Raw genomic sequence first — 26,963 nt, 5'->3', positions numbered from 1 at the left:
CATATAAGTAGCCAGCCACGCCACATGTAAAGCCCATCAAGGTGTTTCGTCCTAATTCCATTACTCCTCATCACCGATCTGTGAGTATTTGTTAGTATCTTCTGCCAAAGTTGCTCGCCACAGCGTCTTTTATCACGTACCTTTGGTGCCAGATAGAATCTCAGGTAGCTGCTGCCAGACAGGTTGTACTCTACCAGTAGGGGAACCTCGTTGGACAGGCAGAACTTGACCTGGCCGGACAGAGCAGAAGCCTTGCAGAAGTTGACCAGGTACTTGAGGGAGAAAGTCAAAGAGACGGGCTCGCTCAGCTCAATCTCGATGTTCTCAGCCGGCTTGTCGACGTTTGTGAAGCTGCGCAGGGTGACGGATCCGTTGCCAATGTCGCCGTTGCAGGAGAACTTGATGCCGTCCTTGGATGCCTCAATAGTGACTGTGAACGCCCTTATCAGAAATGCAGTGTCAGGAGGAGATATTGGTGAAGAACATACCGGACTCAGACATGGCCAGTAGATCTGTGCAGATTCTGCGGAACTCGGCTGAGGGCATGGCAATTGTGGCTGCGTACTCCGTCTCGGGAATGCCCAGGTGCTCCTGGTCAATGTCCATGAGCTTGAGGTCATACTCTGAGATCCTGTCATTTTCAGAGCTCTCAAAGACGAGGTTTAGGCTGTCGGGCGCGTCCTCGGCCTTCAGTGTGAGGATGTCCTCGTTCTGGGCAGCACGCAGGACCTTGGTCAGGGAGGTCAAGTTGACACCGAGCGCGATGTTGCGGTCGCATCGGTAAGGAGAGAAACCCTCGGCCTTCAGCATCATGGACACGAGCGCGACATGGGAGTTATCCATCGCCTGCAGGGCGATACCGGAGTCATTGCAGTCGAAGTTGCAGTCCTGGACGAGATCCTTGATGGCGTCGACCACCTGATGGGGAATTATGAATTAGAGAGGTGATTATATAACAAGAAACACACTATGAAGCTCGACTCACCTTCTTCAGGATGCTCGCCTGCTCCAATCGTGCCTCAAGCATTGCTGCTACGGTCAGTTACTGCCCAGGGCGGTGGTGGGGGTTTTGTCGGTGAGGGGAATTCCAGAAAGAGGGCACGTACTGATGTTTGTGAATGTGAGTTATGTTGGGATGTGTCTGGAGGATATACTCAGAGGAGATGGACAGGCAATGCTGAGGTCGAAGGCCGTCAATGGTATCACAGAGAGAAATTTGGTTGCTTGTTTGCGAAAGAGTTGGTGGGCTGGTGCAGGCAGCTTTGGGGTTTAATGGGCAAGACACGCGCGCGACGTGGAAAACGCGTCGAGCCTTTCGTCAGACACGCGGGGCAATAATTGAATGTGGCCCGTGCTTGTTGGTAGCCAAGCTCAGGTAAACTGCCCCCTAACCAACCCACTACCCTACCAAACCTCCTCCTAAACATGTCTAACCCAAATGCACATATCACCGAAGGTTTACACTGAGATCTTTCTCACAGAGGACAACCGTCTATCTTGTTGAATCTCAAGTAGTCCATGGAGCAGTAATGAACCCCTACCTTGCCGCTAGTGGTAACTATCGATAGCTCCATCTCTAAGACGTAAACGAAGCAAAATGGTAGTCAAGGGACGAAAGAAGGGAGCTGAAGTGATTCTTCGTGGTTTTGTACAGTTATATAACTATTTTCAAAGCTTGTAATTACACTAGCAAAAGCAGATAAGTATATATGTGTCTCCCTGCCGCCCAGTCCTATATCCCACATATGAAACGCCTCTGCTGGCTTGCCTGAGTCTATATATGATGTTAAAATGAAAACGAAGATACGCCTTCATGCATGTGTTCATTAGCTAATGTCGTGACGCTCCCGGCAAAGCGATGTGATGCTACGCCAAAAGAGCAAAATTCGTAAAAAGGGGAAGATCGCTTCATTATAACGAAATGCGGCTCGGCGGTGGCATCGTCGTTGGCCGGCCCTTGGTCGGGCGCAGATTGATGACCATTTCGAGCTCCCGAAGCATACCACGGCTTGCTTCTGCCTTCTCCTTCATCTCTGCTTTCCTCTCGCGGTCCTCCTTCATCTTCGCAATCCTCTCCTCTCTGGAGAAAAGATTGCGTGGCCGCGGCATGGCGACGGCCTCGAACACTTCCTCAGTGTCGGGCTCGCTTGGAGTACCGGTGGAATACTTGTGCGAGGGAGACTCCCCGTTCAGAATCTTTAACGCATCGACGACTCCACCTTCTTCCACGGTCGTGATTCCGCTGAGGGTGGACGCAGGCGAGAGCATGGCGCTTAGGGATGAGAGTCGCTTCTCGTTCCTGTTGATTCCTGACGCCAATGCCGCCTTGCCTTCTTCCCAAGCCCCTTGCAGCATCTTGATGTCTTGTCCTATGGACTCATATTGAGCCATGAGGCTTGGTCCGAGCTCGGAAACATCGTCCGCTTCGTTCAGAGCCCTATCAGACTCCTCTCGCAAAAGGCTCATTTTCGCCTGCAGGCCACGGATACCAGTGGTGAGCGAGTTCAATTTGCGGAGTTGAGATCGCCATCGTTCACGTCCTGGCGAGAGCGGCGTCTTGAGTGATGAAGTTGCAGGGAATGACTCCTCTTCGCTCAAGATGGTCCTAAGTCTCTCGTATGATTCACTGGTAGCCTCATTAAGTACTCGAAGACCTTCCACCGCAGTAGTCCAGCGCAGGAAATCAGAGTTGTCACCGTGTGCCTCGAGGGCAAGTAATGCGCAAAGAAACATCTTGCGCATCGTGTGAAAACGAGCTGCCACGATCTTTAGTGTTCGGAGCGACTCAGTGTCCTCAAACTCGCTCTCCTTAAATCCTTGCAGAGCATCTGAGATGTCAAGATCGCTGATGTCGTAGATGTCATGATATTTCTCGAGATCGAGTTGCTCCGAAAACCCCTTGACAACATCAAAGGTCTGCTCATACTTCAAAAGCATGTCCTTGAAAGAAGTCTTGAGGGCTTTCCGCAGCCGAACACACCGACGACCCTGATTTCGATCATCGATCCGGCTTATTGGCGGTAAGGGCACGCTGATGCGATATCCCCTCGAGACAAGCTCAACTTCTTGTATGAGTGCAACAGCCGCACTCGCCGCACTATCGAAATCCTGTGACTTGGTAACGAAAGACGACATCTCTGCCACAGCCTGCTCCCGTACGTATCGGAGCCATTGTTGCCGAACATAGGTATGTGAAAGAACGGCAACAACCACCACCAACCCAACGAAAAATACAACTCTTTTCTTAGTCAAGTGCGAGTATCCACCGCCACATAGCCAGCTGATGACCCAGGCGAGGATTAGAGCCCCGGCAGCAGTTAGAAGAAGGCCAGCCTCCGTTGGTATACTGGGCTCGTGATCTGCAACTGAAGTATTGCCGTTGCTCTGAGCCAGGAGGCGATGCTGCCCCAAGACAGAGTCCCCGCTGAGTAGTTGGGATGCAACGATGGTATATCGGAACTGCTCGAGAAACTTGGAGTTGTCTGCACGGTCGAGCTTCGTAGCAACTGCTTTCGCTCCATCCTGCAAGTTCTGGAGGGAACTGAGCCTCTTCTTATGCGGTATGTCTAGTCGCAGCGAGTTCGGAATCTTATTCCTGAACCGTGACTTCACCATCGGCCGCCCTACCGGGGCAAAGGACGGACTCGGAGGGCTGGGAGGAGGCGTGTCGATGATCGCGTCTGGCTCCGCGAGAGCCCATTCCCTCGGCTGTTCATCGCCCTCATCTGCCATAGCGCGTGTTAGTAAGTGGCTGGGGCCTATAAGAGGTCCGGGGAGAGTAGAGATGTCCAACAAACCCTTGAGATAATCGGCGAGCGGCGTCTGGTCGAGTATTACCGTCTCCATGTGGTATTCGCTGTCGTGTGGGTTGCTGTGGCGGTCGTCGCATCCATCTGGCGTACACCGACAGGCCGCGCGCGGGAACAAGCGTGGAGATCTGTAGCAGGAGGTGTTGCAGATGCGTTGCGCTCGGCATATAGGGGATCGTGAGGCAAACCACAGGAAACAGTGGAGAGAGAGGACAGAAGTGCACGTCTCGCGCGCCAGCGGCCCAAAATACACACAATCTTAACTTGAACGGGCAACGAGATGTTGTGCAAGGGTGCTCATTTAACTAAAAGTAACTCAAGCCGGGGGGAGCTCGCCTTGCCCGCTGAGCGAGGCCTGTGCTTGCGAGGGTCCCCTGCATCGATTTTCCGACCGTTTGGTGGCGTTTAATGAAACGTCATCCCCTCTGTGGCAGGCGAAGAACACCCAAGGAAAAACTCAGCCCCCGAGCGCCGCGTCAATACCCCCCTGCTGCGGCGCGGGTTAGTGCTCTCTCCGCCTATGGATTTGCTGGCTACTCGCCGAAGCTTGCATTGCGAGTTTCAAAGTGGCCAACCGGGACCGAAGCTAACTTCAAGCTTTCTGGATAACGACAATCGGTCGAAAGTGCAGGGTCAACAGCGGGCTTCCCCATTTCAGTCAACCCGAGCTCTGACTCGCCGCTCTTCCGGAACGTATCACGAGACTCAGTCCAGATCGAACTGTGGACAGCAAGGCCGTCGCGATGCCTTCGGAAAAGGAGCTTCAGATCGACCCGGTGGTGCAGGAGTCTGTTATGCACAACAGCAAGGTATGCTGTTTTTCTCAATTTACTCACGTAGCAATATTTTGCTGACTTCCACTTGCAGACCCTGGCCAATCTCCAGTCGTTGACAGCCTCCCTCTTCGGTGTTGGCGCGGGCATCTTGGGCCTCGAATCCTACAGTGGCTTTCTGTTCTACATCATCTTCAGCCTCCTCACCGCGATCCTCTTTTACACATTCCGAGTCGCACCTACATCACTGTCGTCAGGCAAGAAGCTCTTTGATACAAGCAGATACTTCAGAGGGTCATTTGAGTTCTGGACAAGTGGGCTATTCAATGGGCTGGCAGGATTCATCTTGACGTGGACACTGTTCTACGGCCTGGTAAGAGCTTAGTGGCGGTCGTAACCGCTCAGCACATCGACTCGGAGTTTCGGCGTTTATACCATGGAGCATGGAAGCAGTGGTGGGTTGAGGATATCTAGTATCAAAAAATGAAAGCAGTATATTCTAATCCAAGCTGTCCATGCTTGCGCCTACTGTGCAGAAGCCATTTTTGGCTGATACAAAGCTTTGGCCTCCCTAAGCGCCAAACGATATGAAGCTCAATCCACAATTTCCACGACTTTCCCAACAAAGCCTTCAAGCCCAGACCTGTCTTTGCTGCTACCTTCCAGTACGACAATCTGTGACCCCAACTCAAGCCATTCTCTGTTAGTTAATAGCTCGAGTGTGACCTCATAAGTGTCATGAGCGACAGGCTCTGGTTCCTCTGTCTCCATCTGATCATTCAGACTGAATACATCATCTATAACTTCCGCAGACGTATGCTCCATGCCCGACCGAGCCCTTTCTCGGCGAACTCGCAGGATCCGAGCCGAAGCACGTACACTAGCAACATATATATTCACCAGGCTGCCTATTGTCAAGGAGGCAACTGCTGGGTCAGAGAATGTTGCAGTCAGACCACTTGCAGCTTGTAACGAGAGCCCAGTATCTATCATGTGTTTACTGGGGATCGCTAGAACCATTCCTTTCCGTAACTTCGGCATGGTCCGTGGAGCATCCTCAAAGATGCTGTCTGTAAGATTTTCGTTCGGAATATCAAACACTAGACCAATCGTACCAACTTGTCCAGCTTCGAGCTTCCGTACGGGCAGCCGTAGGTTGCGGATGCTGACAATGCGCGCATTGTGCCATTCGCCTTTAATTGTTGACGCGGACACAGCGTTACGTAAAGCAATACGGCTGAGTTCTGTAGAGGAAGGATGCGAAAGCGACAAACTGTAATTGCCAGGGGATGGGCGGTCATCTGGTGTCAAAGTTCGTGAATCATCATCCTCTGCTGGGAAAGGACCAACCACGATACGATCTCCAACGGCCAAGCTCCCGAACCTGAGATATCCGGCAACGACAGTTCCCATATCAGGCTCTTCATCGGTTTTTACTGAATTGCCATATGATGCCGGAAGGCTGAACTTGTCCTCAACATGGAACAATGAGGATGGCTGCTCTGGGTTGAGAGCCATTCCGATATAATCCTGAGCAGTAGGAGTGGGCGGTAATGGAAGGTTCCGCAACAATGCATGGATCAAACCTAGACCAGTGCCTTTAACAGCGCTTGTTAGGACGATCGGAACATGTTTGGTCATATTTCCCATTTCCAACATCGGATCCGTGATTGCTTTTATGGCTCTGTTATCGTCAGGAGGCACCCTAGTCGGATCCAACAAGGACCTTTGCCCTGGCAGTATCTTAGGAATGCGGCCAGCGTCCTTGATCCCAGATAAGATCTTCCCTAACGTGCGCTGTAAGCTTACTTTGGTTGCAAGGTCGAGCTTAGTGACCACGACGATCAAAGGCAGATCTAGGCTAAGGCATAGGTTCAGATGTGCCCTAGTCAAATCGATGCCAGACCCGGCAGGATCAAGTAAATCAGGGGCTGGCGATGTCTTCTCAGGGGTGCTTGAAGCCAATTCACCATCGTCTGCGGGTATGCACAGTAGGGTCCAATGAGGCGACCACCCGACCAACCCTCGCAGGATTGTCCGACGATAACGAGTATGGCCGGCTGAGTCCGACAAGAAGACCAGCCGACCATTCTGGGCCCTGTCGTGAATATCTATCCAGGACTCGATATCAGGGTTGGAGTAGCTAAGAATATGGTCTTCTCGGTATCCAATAAGCTCTTGAGCAACAGAGCTTGTCACGCCTGACACGAGTTCATGTCGATGCTTCAACAAGAAGGATCGACTTTTGCCGTAGCCATTGTCCAAAGTGCCCGTCGACAGCGTTCCGAGCAGAGTCGACTTTCCGGATGTTGTGGGACCTGTCAGTGTTATCCTTAATTGATCTAAAGTGAGAGACTCTGCACTGAGGTTATCTTCTGGCGTCGCCGTCTGAGGGCTGGCACGTGGAGCGGGATCTTCGAGCTGTCGATGTTCATTTTCTCCTCCCATATCAGGCTTGACGAACGCCTCTGCGACCCATAACTTTTCTTTGTGTGTGGTTTCGGCTCGGAAAATATCAGTGTCTACAACTCCCGATGGTGTCTCGACGCTTTCACAGTCTCCTACAGTGATCATGCGGAGGATCTCGACATGGCATCCGAGACTAGCGGCCATTACTCGAAGTGTCAACAGGCTATCATCCATTTCGTCCTTGGTCAAGCCAACCAGTGTGCCATCGTCCGAGACTCCGATCTCATACAACGCTCCTCTCGAATCCTCTAGCCCGGGACACAGCTTCCCAGGCTTCGCTGCATTTGTGAGGTCGGTGCCGTCATCTGGAAGCTGTGGGAGGACGATTTTGTTGGAGCGGGCTGCCTTATGTGGAGATGACTGTTGTAACCTCCACAATAGCTGAGTTGTCAGATGGTAAAGACGATCTCTGCGAGTCTCTGTCGAAGGGCTAGGCGACGATTCCGAGACAGCCTGCCTGGTAAGTCGCTTTAACTCGCGGCGTCTAGGCCGCAGAAGTAGATGCAACTTGTATTCAGTTGACCCTTCCTGCGGCTCGGCTTCCAGCTTCTTGACTTCGGAGATGTCTGTGGGTTGAAGCCACGGAGACGAGACCCTGGTGGGTTCGGTCTCAAATGTGAAAACGGACATTTTGAGCAGCAGGCGCCTTCTGAACTAGGCAAAAGTTGCCCGCTCTGGAATTGAGTCGGATGGATATCCAAACAGGTCGTACCTGCCAGCTTTGGCTTCAGATTGTCAGCGGCTGCTTGTCGTATGTCCCTTCCTATTTGAGAGTGCCTCAAAACAAGGTATCAAAATGAGATACAGTACCCAGCAATCGGTACAGGAAACTCAGATGACCACCAGCTTCAAGGATTGTGGTGCTACCCTAAGCGTTGATATGAAGATGGCTTAGTGATCTTTTCGAGAAGTCCGGATGACCGTCGACGATGTTTATGAACCAGCAAGGCCCAAAGCAGTGATTCACTCAAGAAACGTGTAAATATATATAGTGCCGCAATCGAGGTAAAGTATGAAGCGTTACGGAATGAGATGAGAGTTTGTGTATTCGCAGGATCATCTTGAACGGGGTTGAGAAACGGCTCGCTGGCAGTGAGTACCTAAGGTTCGGTTCAGAACATGAATCGATTTCTAGATCTTTCGTACGGATGGAGAATACAGTGGTTCCAGGTGTTCGGAATCTGAACTGTCTTCGCGACGTGGACCGGAGAGTTTAGTCTGAATGAGGGTGCAAATGCTCAATTGCGCTCAAGACACTGACGTGTTTCAAGCACATGAGGTCGACCCTTCTGATGAATTGAGTGGATTGCGTGACTGCTCAGGGGTGCTTGCTATCCAGGCCGATGTGATTCACGCACTCAGTAGGGATGAGAGTTCTTATGACTCTCTGCTCCGGGCACCGGCGGTCTTCAATGAGACTGTTCAGGGTTTCCAAGGGCCCCCAGGAAATGATGTGCCACGGTTTCTCGTCTAACCCCCTGTTTCCCGGCTGCACTTGTAATTGTGAGGCAAAATTGTCCCAGCAAAGCAGAGATCGCGATTCAATCTCGGGAGGGTTGGACCATCAAGCCTCGATCTCAAGCTTACAGTGTACAACCGTCTATCGTCAACTCAGTGCTTAGCGGCTCGTAACTCGAATCGTGGCGTCTAATGTCGACTCAATATGACAGTCAAGAGGGCAGAGACGGGGGAAACGGTGGATTGGGAACAAAGACGACGGTTGAGTGGCTTGACGCTGGTGGACAATGAAGACGGGGATGGCCGTGGTGGAGGCGACAGCCCTTTCAGCAACAGCAGCAGCGAGACAAAGCTGAGTCACATATATGATGTCTACGCCGGCGGCCCTGAGAATGATGGGTCGGAGGAGCGGCAGCTCTCTAGGCGCGCGCTCTCCGAAGTGCTACCGTACGATATGAATCTGTCCGGCTCAACGCTGGTATCTGAGATGTCACCAGATCGTCCAATCTCAACAGCTCCGACATTGGATGCAAAGAAGAAGTTCTATCGCCATGGCATCACATCTCAAAGTGGGATGAACAGGCGGGCCAGACGAAAGCCACAGTGGCTGGAGAGGACTCTGGCGCCCTGGCACGCTTTCCTCCAGGCAGTGTGCGGCCCCAAGAAGGTCAGATAAAACTTTCCTATCAATTAATTGCTACCTTGGCCAGTTTGGATGCTGCCTTCAGTCCTTTAAGGTTGTCCAATTAGACTTCATTCTCCCTTCAATCATTTCACTCCAGCCTGCACTCCTTGCACTTGGAAAGATACGGCACCTACTTCAGGTAGCCTGAGCATTGCCCAGCCGCCGCCGGCCGCGTTGGTCGCCTGGTGGTTTCCCTGGCTCAGCGCCTGTATTGTGGCTGGACCATGGGAGTGGCGAGCTATCTTTGGCAGAGTCTCAGGCGCTAGAGGGGTCATGCTGACTCCACCAATTGTGCCTGACGACTGTTTGATGGCTGACCTGCCGAGCCAGCGACCCACCAGACCCAATTGGACCCGTTGGGACCCTCCCCTTCTTCAGGCCGATCAGGACCCCTCCGTTGCCCATCCCGGCTGCATGCTGACCGTCTCGAAACACTGCCCAGACGACAGACGCTTCCATCTTGCCACAAAAAGGAGAACACCCAGCTCCCCATCCAATTCCATTAATTTCCCTCTATTTATCCGCCTTTGAAAAGCCGTCCTCAATTCCTGCGTCGATTCTGCTTGTCCTCATATTAATCAGCGCAGACACCGACCGACAAAATGAAGAAGTTCGGCTTCGGAAAGAAGTCTGACGGGGACGACGCCTCCGTCAAGTCTGGATCGAGCGGCCGCTTTGGACGAAAGAAAGACTCCTCTCAAGACGACAATCCATATGCCCAGACCTCCTCTCCAGACCCCTACGCAGCGCCGATGACTCCATATCAACAAGCCAGAGCCGGTCTGCCCAGCGGTCCCCGTGTTGGTGCCCCGAATGGCTTGCCGAGCGGACCTGGCCCTAGAGGTTCCAACGGCCCTCCTCCCCCATACTCCAGCACTGGATCGTCCGGCAGTGGCTATGGCGCCGAGAAGTTTGGTGCTGCGGGTGGCTACGGCAGCAACCGATACGACGATAATGCCAGTGCTTATAGTGCGAATTCGTCAATCGGCTCCAGGGGCCCCGGAGGTTATGGCGGCCTTGGTCGCACGGATACGATGGACGGTGACGACAACCGAGGTGCTTTGTTCGGTGGAGCCAAGGATAGGTACCAGCCTCCACGACAGGGTCAGCCTCAGAACGCAGACGCATACGGACAGAGTAGCGGCGCTGTCGCGGGGCCCTCGTCATTAGGCGGGGGTTATGGGGACGATTCAAACAAAGCTCAACTCCTCGATGGTGCAAAGGACAGATATGCTCAACAGCCACGCCGCGACTATGGACATGCTAGCTCCTCTAATGACGAGAGCTACGATGGGTATGGTGCACCGCGAGAGCTGACGGCCGAAGAGCAGGAGGAGCAAGATATACAGAATTTGAAGCAAGAGATCCGTGACACGAGGAACGCTTCGAAGGACAGCACGTTGCGCACGCTTCAGATAATGCACGCAGCGCAGGAGCAAGCCCGCGGGACATACGCTCGAATTGGTGCTCAGGCCGAGCGCCTCCACAATACGGAAAAGAACCTGGATCTCGCCTCTAATTACAACAAGGTTGCTGAGGACAGGACAAAGGAGCTGAAGACCTTGAACCGTAGCATGTTCGCAGTTCATGTGGCCAATCCTTTCACCGCTAAGGATAGAAAAGCAGCTCGTGACGCTGAGGTCTTAGATCGACATCGCATGGAAAGGGAACAGCGAGAGGCCACCCGCCGAGACGCATATAATACTACCCAGCGGATGGAAGACAGCTTCAAGAACCTCAATAAGACGAAACAGCTCGGCCATAGTTCCGACCGAGCAGCTGAGAGGTCGAAGTTTTTGTTTGAGGAAGAGGATGACCCCGATGCCGAAGTTGTCGAAGGTCAAATAAAGAACAATATCAAAGCGATAGGTGCTGGTGTTGGTGTCCTCAACGAAATTGCTCGTGATATGGGCAACGAGCTTGAGCGACAGAATGTCCTCATCGATCGCATTGCCATGAAGGTCAGTTGGATCCAGTTTACATTGTGTTTCTGTCTATTTCACATACTAACAAAGGTTTTACAGAGCGATGCCGTGGACGATGGAGTAAGAATGAACAGAGAGAAGCTCAGTCGCATTAGATGATATTTCAGGTCATCAAGGCTACAGCCAGAGAGAAAGGTTGGGAACAGGCGTATTCTTTTTTGTCACGGGAACTTTCACCCTGTTATAGGCGTTATCGCTGTGGACGCTAATAATGAACTGATGTAATCGTTCCCTTCTCCTCCAGTGATCAGCCTACAGCCCATGTGACTACATATCTTCGAGTTTATAGACTTCATATGCTGGAACCTCATATGGATGAGCCCTAGTATCGGAAATTAGCCGATTGAGGATAGCTTGGAGATAATGTGACTGACTTCTTCAGCGCGGTGACAGCCACTTTGGCAAGGTCTCGCCCTTCGCATAGAATTTCTACGCGGTACTCAAGTACTCGTTCCAATTGACCAGCACTTCCGGTGTGCGGATCAGCACCGGCTTCTGCCACTGGCAGGAATTGACCTTGTCCGGTCAGTTCGAATGCGACCTGGACATATTTGCCGCCTTCGTAGACGCCTGCCCCTGCAGCAAAGACGGCATCCTTGGTTGCCTGGATGTGAGACGCTATCATAAGTTCAGCCACCAGTATCAACAATCACAGGCATCGGACAGACCTGGAACGGTGTAGACAAGCTTGAATCTCTCCATTTTGCTTTTCCTCTAGAGGGCCAGGTTGGTTGTCTGATCAGTTGGAGAAAGGCGGGGCAAGGGTTTTTATGTACCTGGACTTGCTCCAGGCTGTCAGGCGCGTATTTGAGTGACCAATCTGTGCGCCTTCGGTTCTTTCAACGCTCGTTGATCGGATGGGTCTTCTGATATTGGATGGTATACAAACCAAGGTCCGGTGTCCTACTACGATAGAAACCCCTTGGCGGCGGATATATGACTCCGTACGGATGAGGTGAAAGGCATCGCCGTCGAAGCTAACAGCTTCAATATTGTAGACCCTTGCGCGAAGGAACCGCTCCCCATGTTCATGCTTGAACTTGAAATGTATTACTATCATATAAATCGGGCTGTGAGGTTTATTGTCGCAAAATCCGCGATGATTTTGAGAGGATCAAGTTTTTACAGACGTGAAATAACCCAGTAGGGTTTCATCTAGGCGGTTTCATAGCCTTACGAAAAGGCCGATCTTTTTACGTCCATATGATCAACATTGAGAGTTCCTCAGATAAGTATTCTGTGATATTCAAGAAAAGTGTAAAACATCCTTTTTCTCCTTTACGATTCAATGGGAGCTAAATCTCGATACATTGTGCTCTATAACATATTATTCAACCGACCTATACCACTATTATGTCATGGTACGTGGCTTTCTGAAAGAGGGCCGTTGCTCCAGAGTGGCGAAATAGAACAAATGCTCCTACACGGAAATAGCTCCCATCCCTCCCACTTGGATTCACAACTATGCCCCAAACATTCCTCTTGTGATTTGCGTCCAGGCAGAAAGAGCAGGAATCTGCTTCGTCAAACCCGTCTTCGCCGCTACCTAGATAGCCTCCTTCGAAGCTCATGCGGACAAGTTCCTCATGGTCTTCCTCGGGATTTGCATACCATTGTAATGGGCGGTTGCTTGTAGGCTGACAGCACGACATGGTAAAGAACAGCCTCATATCTTCTGCTTTTTGGATAGTCTTTTCAATGACACACCAATCCAGCATGACTGTGCCAAATTTATTCGAAAAATAACCCATTGCAGAGCGGCCAAGTCCTGATGGCTGCATTATGACATCTGATGGGAAGGGAGCCAGCCTCCCACGTAAAGTCAGGAAAGCACTCTCGATACGTCCGTACGGATTTCGTCCTTTTAGAGACACAGAATGGTCAACAAGCTTCATTTCTGATTGAAGGTGGCTTGGCCAGCATCGTGCTTGGTAAAAAAGCCTCGAGTCTGATGACAGCTGCGTCTCTTCTTCTACCGTCCGCAGTTTCTCATATTCTTCGCAAACAAAGTTCTCAAAATATTGTCTTTGGGATGCCCAGCTCCATGACGGCGCAATGTAAGGGTTTTGGCCAACCAATTGCTCGATATGAGAGGTGAGACTTCCTTTGGGTGGCTGGAACACTATCCAGAGGAGTTCACGACAAATATGCTGCATCCACAACCCTGTAAGATATGTGTCTTTCTTTGCGTCAGAGCATGCCTTTGCTAATCCCGCTATCGACGGAAAGAAATCCTCCAAGTTCGTGAAGTGTCGACGATTGATAAGCCCGATCGAGTCCCAAATAGCACCTGCTCGAGATCGAGACGAGTCCGTAGGGTCGGTGAGTAAAATTGAGTCGAGTAGCTCTCGAAACGGTCCAATTATCCCGGGACCTTCTTCAACATAGCAGTTTTCTGATATCGCCCAGTTCTCGCAGGTAAAATGCAGCATCGACTTCCCAAAATACAATACTCGACCAGAGAAACTCTCCTCCTGAAAGGTCCATCCCCTTGATTTCCACGATGACAATTTTCTGTCCATGTACTGCGGTGGATCTAGATCCATTGACCAGTTTGGCTCCTCTCCGACCGATTTCATGTCTTGGTCGTTATGGCTTTCATACATCCTAAATACCCCTTTGATATTGAGATGAAGAGACGAGGAGAAAGGAATGCACAAACCCGGGGAACGAACGTGGAGAAATGACTGAAGGCAAGAATGCGAAATAAGAGGGCATATGGTAAGGTAGGAATAATAGTAGACCAGGCCCATTATTTCGCTTTCATGCTCCCAGTCTCCAATGTCGTCTTGTACAATGCAAAGGGCATCAATCCAAACATATTTGATGTTGAGTGCTCGGCAAACACGTATGGTATCCCGAACAACCGGTGATAACGATGCAGATGGAATTCTCTCACAATAGGAATGAATAGTGGATTGAGTCGTCTTGAGCTGTTCATCGGCATCAGATTTTGGACCCCAGCAATAACTCAGAGTGGCATATTGTATATGACCAGAAGAATATTTTGCAATATCAGCTGAGATAACCAGCTTTGCATCAAAACTAGCATCTCCAACTCCAGTAACATCAATGAGACGAGTTGGCACGAAATTTGATTTCGGGACTTTCTGAGAGTGGTCACATTCGTTATCGCACTTCCAAAGTTCCGACTGGATCCATTCGACATTTTCAGGGTCAAGAGGTTCCTTCTCTCGTGGGGAATCAAGTCGCAGCCAAGTGCTGAGGCTCTCTATAGAAGCATCAGCTATAATTGCATCTTCATTGAGACTTTGGCAGAATCCAACCGTCCGATGTGGCTTCGATAGGGAAGATGATATACGCTAACTGCTCGTCTCCACGAAAGACCTCGCATCGCATATAAGTCAAACCATCACTTCGACGCGCGAATAATAGTTGCGGCCTTAACTCATCCCGGTTTGCTCCCCAGACATAACCACACTTGATGGTGACCGAGCAGTCGCCATTAATTCCTCGCCTGATGAGACTTCTCCGGACGAAATCGCAAAGCTCACAACCATTTTGAGCTGAAGCTTGCATTGCTGGGTAGTCAGGCAAAATATCGTCCCATTTTCTGACACGCGGTAGGCGCTTTGAACCATCTTTTTCTGGCTTGAAATGCAGGGTAGGATCGCCTTTGGAGTCTACATCTTCATGGAAGTCGTCAACGGTGTCATCAATCTTGAGGTCTTGGACACATATAGAGCATAGTTTGCTCGCTCCATGATTTTCTGGCATCTCTTTGGCAGGGTGAAGAACAGCGAAAGGGGGAAGTTATGTGTGCAGGGCTTATTTGGTCTAACATATCTCTGCCCAAAACACCGTTGTGCCAGGTCTTCCGCCTAACCATTTGGTGCGGCGAGGTCACTAAATGAATACCCCACGAATCCCAGTTTCCTCACTCGTAGCACCCAAGTTACTTACAATGACCTAATATTGTCCAAATAATCAATATGAATATGTTCGAAGATCTTGACAATCGGCTGTAAAAAGAGTGAATGGTTTGTCTGGTGCTTGGTGGCTGTCACGTGACGGGAAATATCAAGCTCGATTTTTTGGGTGTCTGAACTTTGGCATTACAAACTCTCAATCCATGATAAATGCGGCCAAAAAAATGTCGAAACGACGGAAAACTCACGCGACTGGTGAGTTCATCAAAATTGGAAACAAAACGATATCGTTAGAGGGCTACCTCAAAACCAAAACGCAGGACGAGACTCCAAGCAAGAGTGAGCGTGGAGGGCAAGAAATTTCACCGGCTGAAGCAGTCGTGAATCGCCAGGAGAAGAGTACCATTCCTAAAAAATACGGTGACAAGGACGTTGAATCACACTCGCAAGCTGATTCTACCTCTTCCGAGAGAGGAGATTCAGAGCTTCTTCGCGTACGGGAGAAACTGCCGATATGGAACTATCGCAATGATATCAGACAAGCACTACAGAGAAATGGAGATGACATCTTAGTGGTTGTCGCCGAAACTGGATCTGGAAAAAGTACACAAGTTCCCCAATTTCTTTATACGGAACGTTGGTGCCAAAGAAGGACGGTGAAAGTTCGCAGGGAAGGTGGCGCTTCGTTGGAAGAAGTCGCTGTGGGAGGTATGATCGCCATAACGCAACCGCGCCGTGTAGCAGCGACAACTCTAGCACATCGTGTGTCTCGTGAAGCTGGGACACCGTTAGGAAAAGATTCCAGTGTCAAAGGCGCCAAAGGACTGGTGGGATACTCGGTCCGCTTTGACCATCATGTTCCCCGTGGGACGAAAATCAAGTTTCTCACGGAGGGCATGCTCCTACAAGAACTCCTGAGAGATCCAAACCTTCAGCAGTATAGTGCTATCATAGTGGATGAGATCCACGAGCGAAGTGTGGACGTGGACCTACTATCAGGGTTTCTCAAGCAAATTCTAGCCGGAGATAAAGCTGGACGCGGAGGAATACCGCTAAAAGTCATCATCATGAGCGCTACTGCCAATGTTGAAACGATACGGGAATTCTTTTCTGTTGATGTTACCGCCAAAACCTTGCAAACATCGCGGCAGTCATCCACCTACCAGTCCTCCGTAAGATTGCTGCAAATCGAAGGCCGCCAATATCCAGTGGAGCTGATTCACGCACCAAAGCCAGTACCAGACCTGCAGGAGGCCTTGCTGAAGACAATCTTTAAAGTACACGTGGAGCAGCCTTGTCCCGGAGACATCCTAGCGTTCCTCACCGGCCAAGAAGAAATTGAAGCGGCACAGAGATTGATCGAGGAATATGCGACCGCTTTAGCATCCAATGTGCCGAAAGTACAGGTTGTACCTCTTTTTGGTCAATTGTCGATTGAAGCCCAGCAGAAAGCATTTCAACCCGTGAGGGGAAAGAATACGCGGAAAGTGGTACTTGCAACAAACATCGCCGAGACATCTGTCACAGTCCCAGGGGTTCGATACGTGGTGGATTGCGGCAAGGCCAAGGTTAAACAGTTTCGGTCAAGACTCGGCATGGAGTCTCTACTAGCCAAACCGATTTCGAAATCATCTGCGATTCAGAGATCAGGCAGAGCAGGAAGGGAAGCTCCTGGCAAGAGCTACAGACTTTACACCGAGGACACCTACGATACTCTTCCGCAGACTGACCTTCCTGAGATTCTGCGAATTGATACTCTAGGTGCTGTACTTACAATGAAAGCACGGGGCATTGACGACATCTTCTCTTTTCCATTGATGGACCGCCCAGATGTTGACTCTTTCGAAAAGGCTCTCCTCCACCTCCATATACTCGGCGCTCTGGCTGACGATGGCTCGATCACGGATATGGGGCGGAAAATGGCTCTTTTCCCAGTGTCAGCACCATATGGTAGGGTTCTGTTAGCAGCAGCGGAGCCGGAATATGACTGCCTTCTTGAGGTAATTGATATAATATCTTGCATCACCTCCGGCGATGACATCTTCCATCAGCTTCAAACAGAGGAAGTGAAAGAGGAGGTTGAGGAATATCGAAAGGAGCTATATCGCAGAGAAGGAGATCTGCTCACCTATTTAACAACCATGCAACATTATGCGGCCGAGAAATCTGACCGAACCGAATGGTGCAAACGAAGAAAGGTCAACGTGCGAAACATGCGACAAGCTTTGAATATCAGGAAACAACTGCGAGGCTTATGTGTCAAGGAGAAAATGCTCGCAGATGCAGCACCAGCAGACCCTCAACCATTTGTTCCACTGTCTCCGGGCCGGGCCGAGATCCTCTTGAGGTGCTTCCTCAAGGGATTCGCTATGAAAACTGCGATCCTCGCGCCAGATGGCAGTTACGTGACGACTCAAGGAAAGCATGTTGTGGCAATACACCCAGCGAGTGTCTTGCATGGACAGAAAAGAGAAGCCATCATGTTCTTAGAACACGTTTTTACGCAGAAGAATTATGCTAAGAAGGTCAGCATTATTCAAGCGAACTGGATTGCGGAGGCACTAGACAGAGACTAGACGTACAACACAAGAATACCTAATTGATGAAGTACACCTAATAGCCTGGCCTGGCCCCTTTAGAGCGGTAGGTACACACAATATCGTACACCGGTATAACGAGATTCAAGGCAGCACCATATCATTGCCGTGCAACCTGATAAGATATGCAACTATGTGTCTGAATCATCTTCTCCTTTCCTGCGAATTGCTCTCATTAATTCATAAAGTTGTCCTATTTGCTGGTCTTGATAAAGCGACTTGATCAGCAAAACAATCATTCAACAGACTTTGACAAGGGTACGAACCGCTCATCTTCTCGATCTTGCCCTGCTCAAGTTTCTCGCCTACCCATGAATCTCCCTCAATCTTCTGAGCGTACATCTGCCATTCTGTCAAGAACCCTATCTGTAGGTCTGTCAGCGTCTTGGACGAACGCTGTAGGGGCAACCGGCTTACGATGTGCACGGGATTATCCACGTCTCGATGCGCGCGGAACTCGGCTTTGATGTACTCGTCTCCTAGCAGTCTCATCTCTTGTGGAAGATGTTTCCTGTGGGCCCTCAAAAGGCGCCTGTAAAGTGGAATAGGTGGTAAGAGAGCCATGGGTTGAGCTTTGAGGCCATTGCTCGCTGACATGGCCGATGCCATCATTAACTTCGCTGCTGACCGCATGTTGCGCTAACTCTGCTGGTCGTGAAGCCCATGTGACTGCAAGAACTTCGTAGATGTTAATGGCTTACTAGCTTGCTCTATAGGACCGATAAAGAGCTTGGGTTGTTCATTGAGTTCCTCTAGGCTGATATGTAACGGATTTTTAAGCCTTCAATTGGCGTGAGTTGAGCTGGAAGCGAGAATTGGACAGTGCGGATTTTGCCTCTGTTGCCTATGTACAGTGCGAAAATTACTGTATAATTTACAACTACCTCTTCCCTCATACCAAGACGTGTAACTTACGTAAGTATGTACCGTTACAAAACTTCATCTTGAATACTACGTAGTTCGAGTTTGCCTTGAACCAACACAATCTCGGTCTCTGTCGCGCGTACAGATTGATTCCAGAAAAGCCTTTCGGCATCTGGGACCACCACCGGCTCTGGTTGCCACTCCCTTGTCCATTGCGGAGCAAACTCGCCCATGGTCGAACGTAGCTTTTCAGTATGAATATTTCTCATTAGTGTTTGGATAGCTGGTGTACAGGCAGGTTGGAGTCGAAGTAGCCTTTTGACGAGTGACTGGCTGAGTTTCGTCGAAGTATGGTCTGCACCCAAGATTGCGGCCTGTCGTTCAGCGCATTCTTTCATTAATGGCAAAGCTTCGTCTACGCGTGCCTGGTGTCCTATAGAGAATGCAAGATCTTGCATGGAGCGAAGTGTATCAGGATGGTTCCGCCCCAGCTTCTTTTCACGTGTGTTTAGGGCAACTTGGTGAAGCCCTTCAGCTTCCATCCATCGGCCGGCATCGTGATACATCCGGCCAACGTCCGATATCAGGTCAATAGTCTCCAACGCTGTCTCGCCGAAATGTTTTCTATAGTAGTAGAAAAGCTCCGCATAGAGGTCTTCTGCTTCTTTGAACTGGTGCTCAGTCGCTAAAGCACCCGCGAGTCTCTCTTTCAACGACATCGTCCGGGGTGCTGTACGTCCCCACAAACGTTTGGAAGCATCCAAAGCCTCTCTTGCCTGGATTGATAAGGTGTGCTCAAATACCCCCGTGGTCATCTGTTCTATAGATCTCAGGTATGAAATGGCTGATCGAAGTGTTGAGTTGTTGCTGGTTGCACCATATTTGCGTTTGTAAGCCCTGACGACATCCTTCACTTGTTCTTTTGCTATCCACATCTGATCCTGTTTTGCATAGACTCTTGCCAATTTGATCTTATAATCCAGAATATCCGGGTCATCCACGGGGTCTTCAAGTTCTGCATCTTTCTGAGGTTTTTGGACATGGTCGACAGGAGCATCTCGTCCAACAGGATGCTCAGGCTCTTTGCCTTTGGTTTGGAAGTGGTCAGGTTGAATCTGTTGTACCTTAGGCTCACCTGGATATTCCCATCCTTTAGGCTTCCTAGTGCGCCCATATAAAGCCCCTTTCTTCTCCAGAAGTGCCATTTGTCGTCTTGTGAGAGCCTCTACCAAAACAGCCTCGGCTTCACCATAGCGGCCTTGTTTTGTATAGACATCCCCAAGCTGCGTCATAGCTGCCAATGTCGCTTCGGAAAGGAAGCTGTACTCGAATTGTCTTACACGTATAGCTCGCTTCAATGCGGCCTCCGCCTCCTTGAAATTGCAGGCTTCTTTTTGAACGAGTGCATACTTACTGTCATACTCGCTTTCCAAGATGTCGTCCTCATGCCGGCATTTGTAGTATTTCTGACATGCTTCGATATGAGGTAGAGTATCCCTACGATAAAGGGCATATGACATTGTATCCTTATGCGAAATAGAATCGAATAGAATAGACCGGGCCACGAGACCATATTGAGCCCAAAGATTTCTGTCGAGTCTACCTCTTGCCCATTCGTGAACCAATACATGCATGGCAGTGTACTCTGTGTCGTCATCGAACTTTACTAGGGAGAAATCCCGTAGGAATTTTATGCCCTGATCAAATTTCCTCGAATCCCAGATACCGTCTTTCATTTCGACAAGCTCGTTGAGACAACGGTTCTCAACCATCAAAGGGAAATGCTCGTTTCTTTTTGCTCTGCCTGCACGTTGATCCGCCGCGCAAGAAAAGATTTCTCTGATAAGGCCTTCGTTATGGTAGAAGCATATAATGCTAAGGATTTGAATGGCACTGCTCGCGTGCTGAACTTTATCCATATCTCGGCGCCTTTCCGAATAGGCTCGTATGAACTCGAAGGATATGTTAAAGGTTGTGTATACAGGAAGATTCCGTAGCTCATCTTCTCCTCGAAAAGGTGGATTCTTGAGTAATTGCTCTTTCTCCTTGTTGTAGACTTCTAGGAATTTATTAAGAGGGCATGGCGCCATCTGTATGTAAGCACCTGCTTGATCGATGGCTAAAGGAAGACATCCGAGCTCGTCCACGATGGCCCTGCCAATTCGCCTAGCTTCCATTTCTCTTGCATCAATATCTCCTGCTCTCAGAAGCAAAGTTATTGCGTCACCTGCTTCCAGGCAATCAACATCCTGGATGGACTCAGGACGAAGACGCCGCTCCAAGTGATGATGCCTGCTGGTGTAGATAATATTGCCTCGGTCTCCATCTGGCATGTACTGGCTCAGTCCATTTTCGGAAGCATTGTCAAATACAAGTAGCCACTCAGCGTCAGTGTCTTCCAGCCATTGAAGGACAAGCTGAACTGCTAAATCGGGATCTTGGCCGGGAAACAATCTCCGTGCATATTTTTTGTAGCTTTGCTCGATGGTCAACGGGTTTGTAGCGTCAATCCAGATAACACGAAATCTTTCCTCTCATTAGTGGCATCTCAGACTGGTAGATTGAATCATACCTTTTATCATTCTGGTCAGCGAACTTCAGGGCGATTTGTGTCTTACCCACACCGCCCAGTCCGCGAAGGTGAAACTCTCGTCGTGAATCACAAGCTGCTTCCCGTTTCCCAAAATGCCGCTCCAATTTTCTCAAAATGGTTTCTCTACCGGTGAATATTCGACTGGCGTGGCCTCTAGGGATGGCAGCTTGTGTATGAAGTAAGAAATTGTCTCTCTGGAGCCCGCCTACAGGGTGACATTAGTATTGATTTCCTTCGAGTGCCTGGTTTACTTACCAATGTGGCCGATAGTTAAGCCATGGTTGGGACCCTTCTGAAGAAGCACGTTGGCTAGATCATCGACCATTGCCTTGGCCTCATCTTCCAGTAAGTAATTCCGTGTCTTCTGCTTCAACTCTTCCATCATACCCCAATCTTCAAGTTTTATGCCTTGCGCTCCGCCGGCCACGTTGAAGCGGAAGTATGCACCAGAGAAAGACTCGAACTTCTTCTTCGCCCGATCGTGGGTCTCCTCGCAGTCAACAGTGATTTCCTTCATCACCATGCCCAAGCTTTTAATCCAACTTGCTTTGGCGTGGATACCATTGGAGGTCCCGGCCAACTCCTGTACTTTTGTTCCAGTTCCTAGACTTACAACACAGCCCAGTTTGCGTTGTTTTCCGTATAGCAAGTCTGCTTCCTCAAGCAATATCTCTGTTGGATTGTTGCATCCAATAGCGCCATCAACAAAATCTTCTGTTTCGGCCACGTCATTGGTGATGGTCATCGGCTTGAAGTACATGGGAGCGGCAGTAGTTGCGCGAGCAGCTTCCCATATCTTGAGATGCTTGTATAGATCATTGTCAATATCGTACGATCGAAATCGCACCGTCCGTCGATGTTCACCGACAGGCTTAGAACAAACGAAGGATCTTCCCCTCTCCTCAAGTTTTCTTGAATCTCTCATCAATTCTTCATCGATTTGTTCCGCAACGAGCTGTTGGATTGTGTTTCTGAGCTCTGTTGCCTTGTACATCTGCGTCCATCTTTGGCCAGGATTCTTTTTGCGGTTCTTCTCTGAGAATATTCGCCCAGCGAATTGGTCATATGCTTTCAAAGCATCTAAGGTTGACATCCTCAACCTTCCAAGCATGATAGCGATCAAACTAGAGAAATTTAGCAATGCTAGATGTATGTTTCCAAATCTAACTTGAATCGACCTACCCTCCAGTGCTGGTACCCCCTACTAAGTGAAAGTAGTCACATGGCCGGGGTAGTTCTTGGAGTTCACCACGTTGCTGTACCCTTAACATAATTTCATGGAGAATGACGAGCTCCGAAACACCACGGATGCCACCACCGTCTTGACTTGTGTTAATAACTATGGCAACATTGTTCCCAAATAAACATGACACATTCTCTACTTACCCAGTGCTAGTAGATTGAGCGGTTCTTGTCCCGGTATGGCTGCCATCATCAAACCATACAGTCTATGAGGAGATAAGTATTCAGAATTGGTTGTAGTCCCCGTCACAGAGACATGCTAAAGCTACCAGATGGTAACGAGGACGGTCCTTTTTAAACATAGAATTGATTGTTGAACGAGACCTTCAAATTCAAACCCAGGGCAAACAACTGATACAGGTTGTTGTTGGTTTGATATCAATCAATGTAGGAGGCCGCTTGATGGGGCCACCCATGTTCTCCTGTACGCCTCCAATGAGACAATCGCTTACAAGCGCCCAGCTAGAGTGGGCAGCACCGCCCGGGCCTATGCAGCCAGGCTGCATGCAGCGTTTCATCTTTCGCCAACTGGATAGTGCCTTGTTGCCTATTGGCGACTGGAAATTCAAATGGTGACATGTTACAAATCCAAGGCCGCCGCGAAGTTCCATATGACACGCCTACAACTCTCCACCAAATTACTGCGATTGGCAGTGGTTAGATGTTGTTTGTTGGCGAAAACGCGCCACTGTTCCAGCTAAAGCTTAAGAACTCCATGCACTAAAACAGTTCAATGCGGCGTTTGGCGAAGTGGTGGAGTTGAAAGAAATGTTACAGTGGCTGCTATGAATATGCGGTGGGACCGCCAACGGCTTTCAGCGTGTTCATATACATGGTATTGACAATCAAACCGCTATCCTCCACCAGGGTATCACACGTAACTTAACTAAGGTTATCAGGAATTTTGTCAACATGAGAGGAACTACCACTGTCAAGTGTTGGTGGAACTATTGTAATAAATAGACTCTTCAAGGCCTCAGATAGATGTCTCGACTCTTGCCATTTGGTATCTTCTAGTATGTGTAACTAATCTTTATGACTCCATAGTTGTCGTGGCGGGACAGCGACTTATAGTGCACAACACTTGTATCTACTCACAGTGATCCCCTCATATGCCAACCTATCCCCAATTGTGATCTTGCAGTAACGAAATTCGTCGAATTAGGCTGTGTCATCCGTAAGCTACGCTAAGCCAGCTGTCAAAGCTTCCCTCATGGGCCTGAACCGCTCAGGAAGCCGCTGCGCATCATGATGCCTTGACGGCTCTAAAATCCATCTAGATCTACCCAGCCTGGTCTACACCAGCAAGTAGTAGGCCCCTATTGACTCTGCATCCCGCAGGACATGCCGCTATAAGCGATGGGAACTGCAGCCGCGCCTTGTATGAACACCAACAATACCCATCGCTGTCCTATGCTGTATTCCTTCCTTCATGCTCCCCTTTTTGAGGTGAGAACAGTATTAGTTCCCGCCATTAAACAACCGCCGACTCGTCCAAGTACCACGTCGAATCGACGCTCTCGTCCAGCTCCTTCGTCGAGAAGCCATTGCCAAGGTAGCGGAAGCGGTTCTGCCGCGGGTGGTCGTACACGTACTCGTAGTCCTCGCCGCGCAGCGTCTCGAGCATGTGGAAGAAGTGGATGCGGCTGCCGGGGTGCAGCGCCGTGACGGGGCCGTCCGCGCGCCCGGCCTTGAACCAGGACCGGCACGAGCTCGCCCACGCCGTGCGCGGCATGAAGGCGCCCATGTGCTCGTACAGGTCGTCGACCGCCTCCTGGAGCGGCGCGATCGCCTTGACGCCCTCCGTCTGGCACTTCTTGATCACGCGCGTGATGTACTTGGCGATGTGCTCGCTGGCCGTGAAGATGCTGCCGTGGCCACCCGGTGCGTTGGGGCCCATGAAAGCTTTATCGCAAATTAAAATCGGTTTGAATGCGGCTGTGATAGATAGACTTACTAAAGTAGTTTGGGAACCCAGGGACGGCGCAGGACATGTACGCCTGTGGGGTGTGGTCCGTCCAAATATCTTGGAGATTCCCGTCCCGACCTATTAGGGGGAACCGCGGGCAGAACGACACATCAAAGCCAGTTGCGCAGATGATTGCATCTAGCTTCACGACCTCTCCCGACTCCATCTCAATGCCCTCGGCGACGAATCTCTTCATGCCTCCAGTCAACACGAACACGTTCGGCTGCGTCAGGGACTTCAGGTAGCCGTGCGCGGGAGTCATCCTTCTGCACCCAAGCGGGAACGTAGGGATCAGGGCCTTGCAAAGCGTGGCGTCGCCTCCAAGCATGGCCGTCATGTATTGTCTGCATTGCGAGCTGGCAAACTGCTGCATGGGGCTGTCTTTCATCATCTATCAAGAGAGATTCATTAGCAGATGATAGCGCAGTCCGTGAGAGGAGGTCTTACAATGGGGAAGTTCCCGTTGACGTCCTTCTCAACCGCCTTGACGAACTTCTTGTAGAAGTCTGGGTCTTCCTTGAATTTTCTGATTTGTTCCGGTGTGAAGTTCTCTTGCTCGTCGATTTCGATGTCGGCGAGGATGTCTTTGGATGCTCCAAATGTGGCCATGGTCTGTATCCGTGGAGGGACAACCCATGTTGGAGTGCGAACGGAATGGTAGAGTTTCTGCACATCTGCACAAGTGTGAGAGAATGTCGAGGGAAAGAGTGCAGTATTGCTGGCTCACCTGGCTGTATAGCAGGTACTATCTGGATCCCAGTGGAACCGTTGCCGATGACAGCGACTGACTTGTTTGCATAATCAAAGTCCTTTGGCCAATTGGCACTGTGAATGAGAGTGCCATTGAAGTCATGGAGTCCTTCAATGTCTGGCCATTTCCAGTTGCTGTGAAGATTGTTAGTCTTGATATTGTGGAATGACAAGACTGCCACTCACTTAAGAATGCCTGAAGCATCTAACAGGAAGTTGGCGTAGTCGTCAAACTCTTCTCCAGTCTTGAGGTTGACAACTTTGACCTCCCATATCCCCTTGCTTTCGTTCCACCGAGCTCCCACAATCTTGTGCGAGGTCTTGATGACGTCCATCATCTTCTCATCCTTACATATCTGGCAAAGGTATGCCTCGATCTCTTCAGCCGGCGAGAAGAAGTTGGACCACTCAGGGTTGGCCCGCCAGGAGAACTGGTAGTTGTGGCTTGGGATGTCGCATCTGCAACCCGGATAGCGGTTTTCGAACCAGGTCCCGCCCACATCTTCATTCTTCTCATAGATGACATGCTCGTAATCTGTGAGGTTCAGCCGGAGGGTGCGGACCATGTTGATGCCGCTAGCTCCGGCCCCTATCCCGATGATTCGAATGGGCTTGGGTGTGCCGAGAGGCTCTTCTCGAACGGAGTAGGCGCCATCTTTGGTATGAGGTGATGGCTTTGCACCGTTTGTCTCGGTTGGAACATGGTCAGAGATCTGAGTAAGACGCGGGCCGGCCATGCTTGCAAGTCTTCCCGAGCTGGTGCTTGGCTGTCTGGGGAACCCCATAGCCTCTCAGGAAAAGCGGAAGTGACGGGACTATTTATCGAGACAGCACTGTGGGCTTTTTGGGCTAAATCGATCTCATGATAGATAGTGTGAGTAGGAGCTCTGTCCTAGTCTGTGCCCGTGCAGGTCCCTTGAGACTACAACCTCAATTGGTGTCTAATGGCACCATTTGATGGCGGATTGAGACGGACCAAGAACGCTACCGATGGAAGGGACCCCAAGTCGGCGGCGAGATTGTTTACCCTGAGGTATTCCTGGGGTGGAGAGATAGCGAGGGCCGGCTTTGGTTGACTGGAATACGCTCAGGATTGACTTACCTGGGACCAGCTCAGTTCACGTCTCGGCCGTTTCCCAGTTCGGGGCCTGCACGTACCCTGACGGCGGTGAACCGGGGGAGCTCCATGGCATGCCCAATTGGGAAGCAAAGACTGTGATTTACTCATGGCTAGCTGGACTAACAGTCACTAAGGCAGGCAGTTGGCAGCTGGTGGGATGGAGACAAGCAGCCAAGGTGCGGATGGCACTACAGCAGAGCAGCAGTAGTCTAGCAGCTGGAGGCGGCTGTTGAGGGGAAAAGAAGGTATAAGTCGTAAACGGCCCTATCACCGTTCTCGACCTCGAGGCTGCGATAATCGAGGTTTGGCTGGGGCGGTGAGTGGCGAATGGGAAGATGAGGACAATTACTGGGATGTGGCCTGTTGGTCGAGTAGTGACTTGCCAAGGCCGGCTGTCGATTCTGCATAGTAAATGTCATGTTCCACTAGAGTTACGACGTGCATATCAAAACTGGTTATCGTTTGCCTGTCTGTCCGATCCGGTCCGGCTTGGATGCGAGGAGGGACCTGGTCACTCTGGTGTGGTGAGGTTGCGGAGTGTGTGGATTCGAGGACCCCCCCACAGATGGCCAGAACCTCCTCCAATTGCTTGCATGCATGTTGCTGATTGACAATGCAGGCGCTGGTGGTGCGCATAAGCCAAAACTTCCCGCTGTGCCCCTCCTAAAGCACCCTTCTTTTAGCGCCCGCACTTAACTATCTACCTACCGACCGACTCCCGTATGCAGTAATCACTTTGCTTCATTGTGATATCAGTGT

At 50.4% G+C, this 26,963-nt stretch overlaps 5 protein-coding genes across 5 annotated transcripts; 1 reads left to right on the top strand and 4 right to left on the bottom strand.

Moving 5' to 3' along the window:
• Positions 1-60: 60 nt before the first annotated feature.
• On the bottom strand, positions 61-1,027 carry UCRPA7_7707 (putative proliferating cell nuclear antigen protein; the record flags this gene model as incomplete). Its single annotated transcript, XM_007920231.1, has 4 exons — positions 61-78; positions 141-430; positions 489-918; positions 986-1,027. 4 exons carry the CDS (start codon positions 1,025-1,027, stop codon positions 61-63), a joined length of 780 nt encoding a protein of 259 aa, XP_007918422.1.
• An 884-nt stretch (positions 1,028-1,911) lies between these two features.
• UCRPA7_7706 (putative proliferating cell nuclear antigen protein) lies at positions 1,912-3,846 on the bottom strand (the record flags this gene model as incomplete). The annotated part of the gene is made up of 1 exon (XM_007920230.1): positions 1,912-3,846. The coding sequence occupies one exon, from the start codon at positions 3,844-3,846 to the stop codon at positions 1,912-1,914; it is 1,935 nt and encodes a 644-aa protein (XP_007918421.1).
• A 5,950-nt stretch (positions 3,847-9,796) lies between these two features.
• UCRPA7_7705 (putative transporter sec9 protein) lies at positions 9,797-11,278 on the top strand (the record flags this gene model as incomplete). The annotated part of the gene is made up of 2 exons (XM_007920229.1): positions 9,797-11,155; positions 11,219-11,278. The coding sequence occupies 2 exons, from the start codon at positions 9,797-9,799 to the stop codon at positions 11,276-11,278; spliced, it is 1,419 nt and encodes a 472-aa protein (XP_007918420.1).
• A 10,092-nt stretch (positions 11,279-21,370) lies between these two features.
• UCRPA7_7704 (putative vegetative incompatibility protein 2 protein) lies at positions 21,371-22,234 on the bottom strand (the record flags this gene model as incomplete). The annotated part of the gene is made up of 1 exon (XM_007920228.1): positions 21,371-22,234. One exon carries the CDS (start codon positions 22,232-22,234, stop codon positions 21,371-21,373), a length of 864 nt encoding a protein of 287 aa, XP_007918419.1.
• Positions 22,235-23,839: 1,605 nt separating this feature from the next.
• On the bottom strand, positions 23,840-25,821 carry UCRPA7_7703 (putative phenylacetone monooxygenase protein; the record flags this gene model as incomplete). Its single annotated transcript, XM_007920227.1, has 5 exons — positions 23,840-24,270; positions 24,323-24,725; positions 24,782-25,008; positions 25,062-25,219; positions 25,271-25,821. 5 exons carry the CDS (start codon positions 25,819-25,821, stop codon positions 23,840-23,842), a joined length of 1,770 nt encoding a protein of 589 aa, XP_007918418.1.
• Positions 25,822-26,963: the final 1,142 nt, after the last annotated feature.

Source organism: Phaeoacremonium minimum (genome assembly GCF_000392275.1).
Source record: "Phaeoacremonium minimum UCRPA7 unplaced genomic scaffold PA7_03_scaffold_541, whole genome shotgun sequence".
Taxonomy (NCBI): domain Eukaryota; kingdom Fungi; phylum Ascomycota; class Sordariomycetes; order Togniniales; family Togniniaceae; genus Phaeoacremonium; species Phaeoacremonium minimum.
The sequence above is the reverse complement of the archived record's forward strand: the minus strand, read 5'-3'. Positions and strand labels throughout refer to the sequence as shown.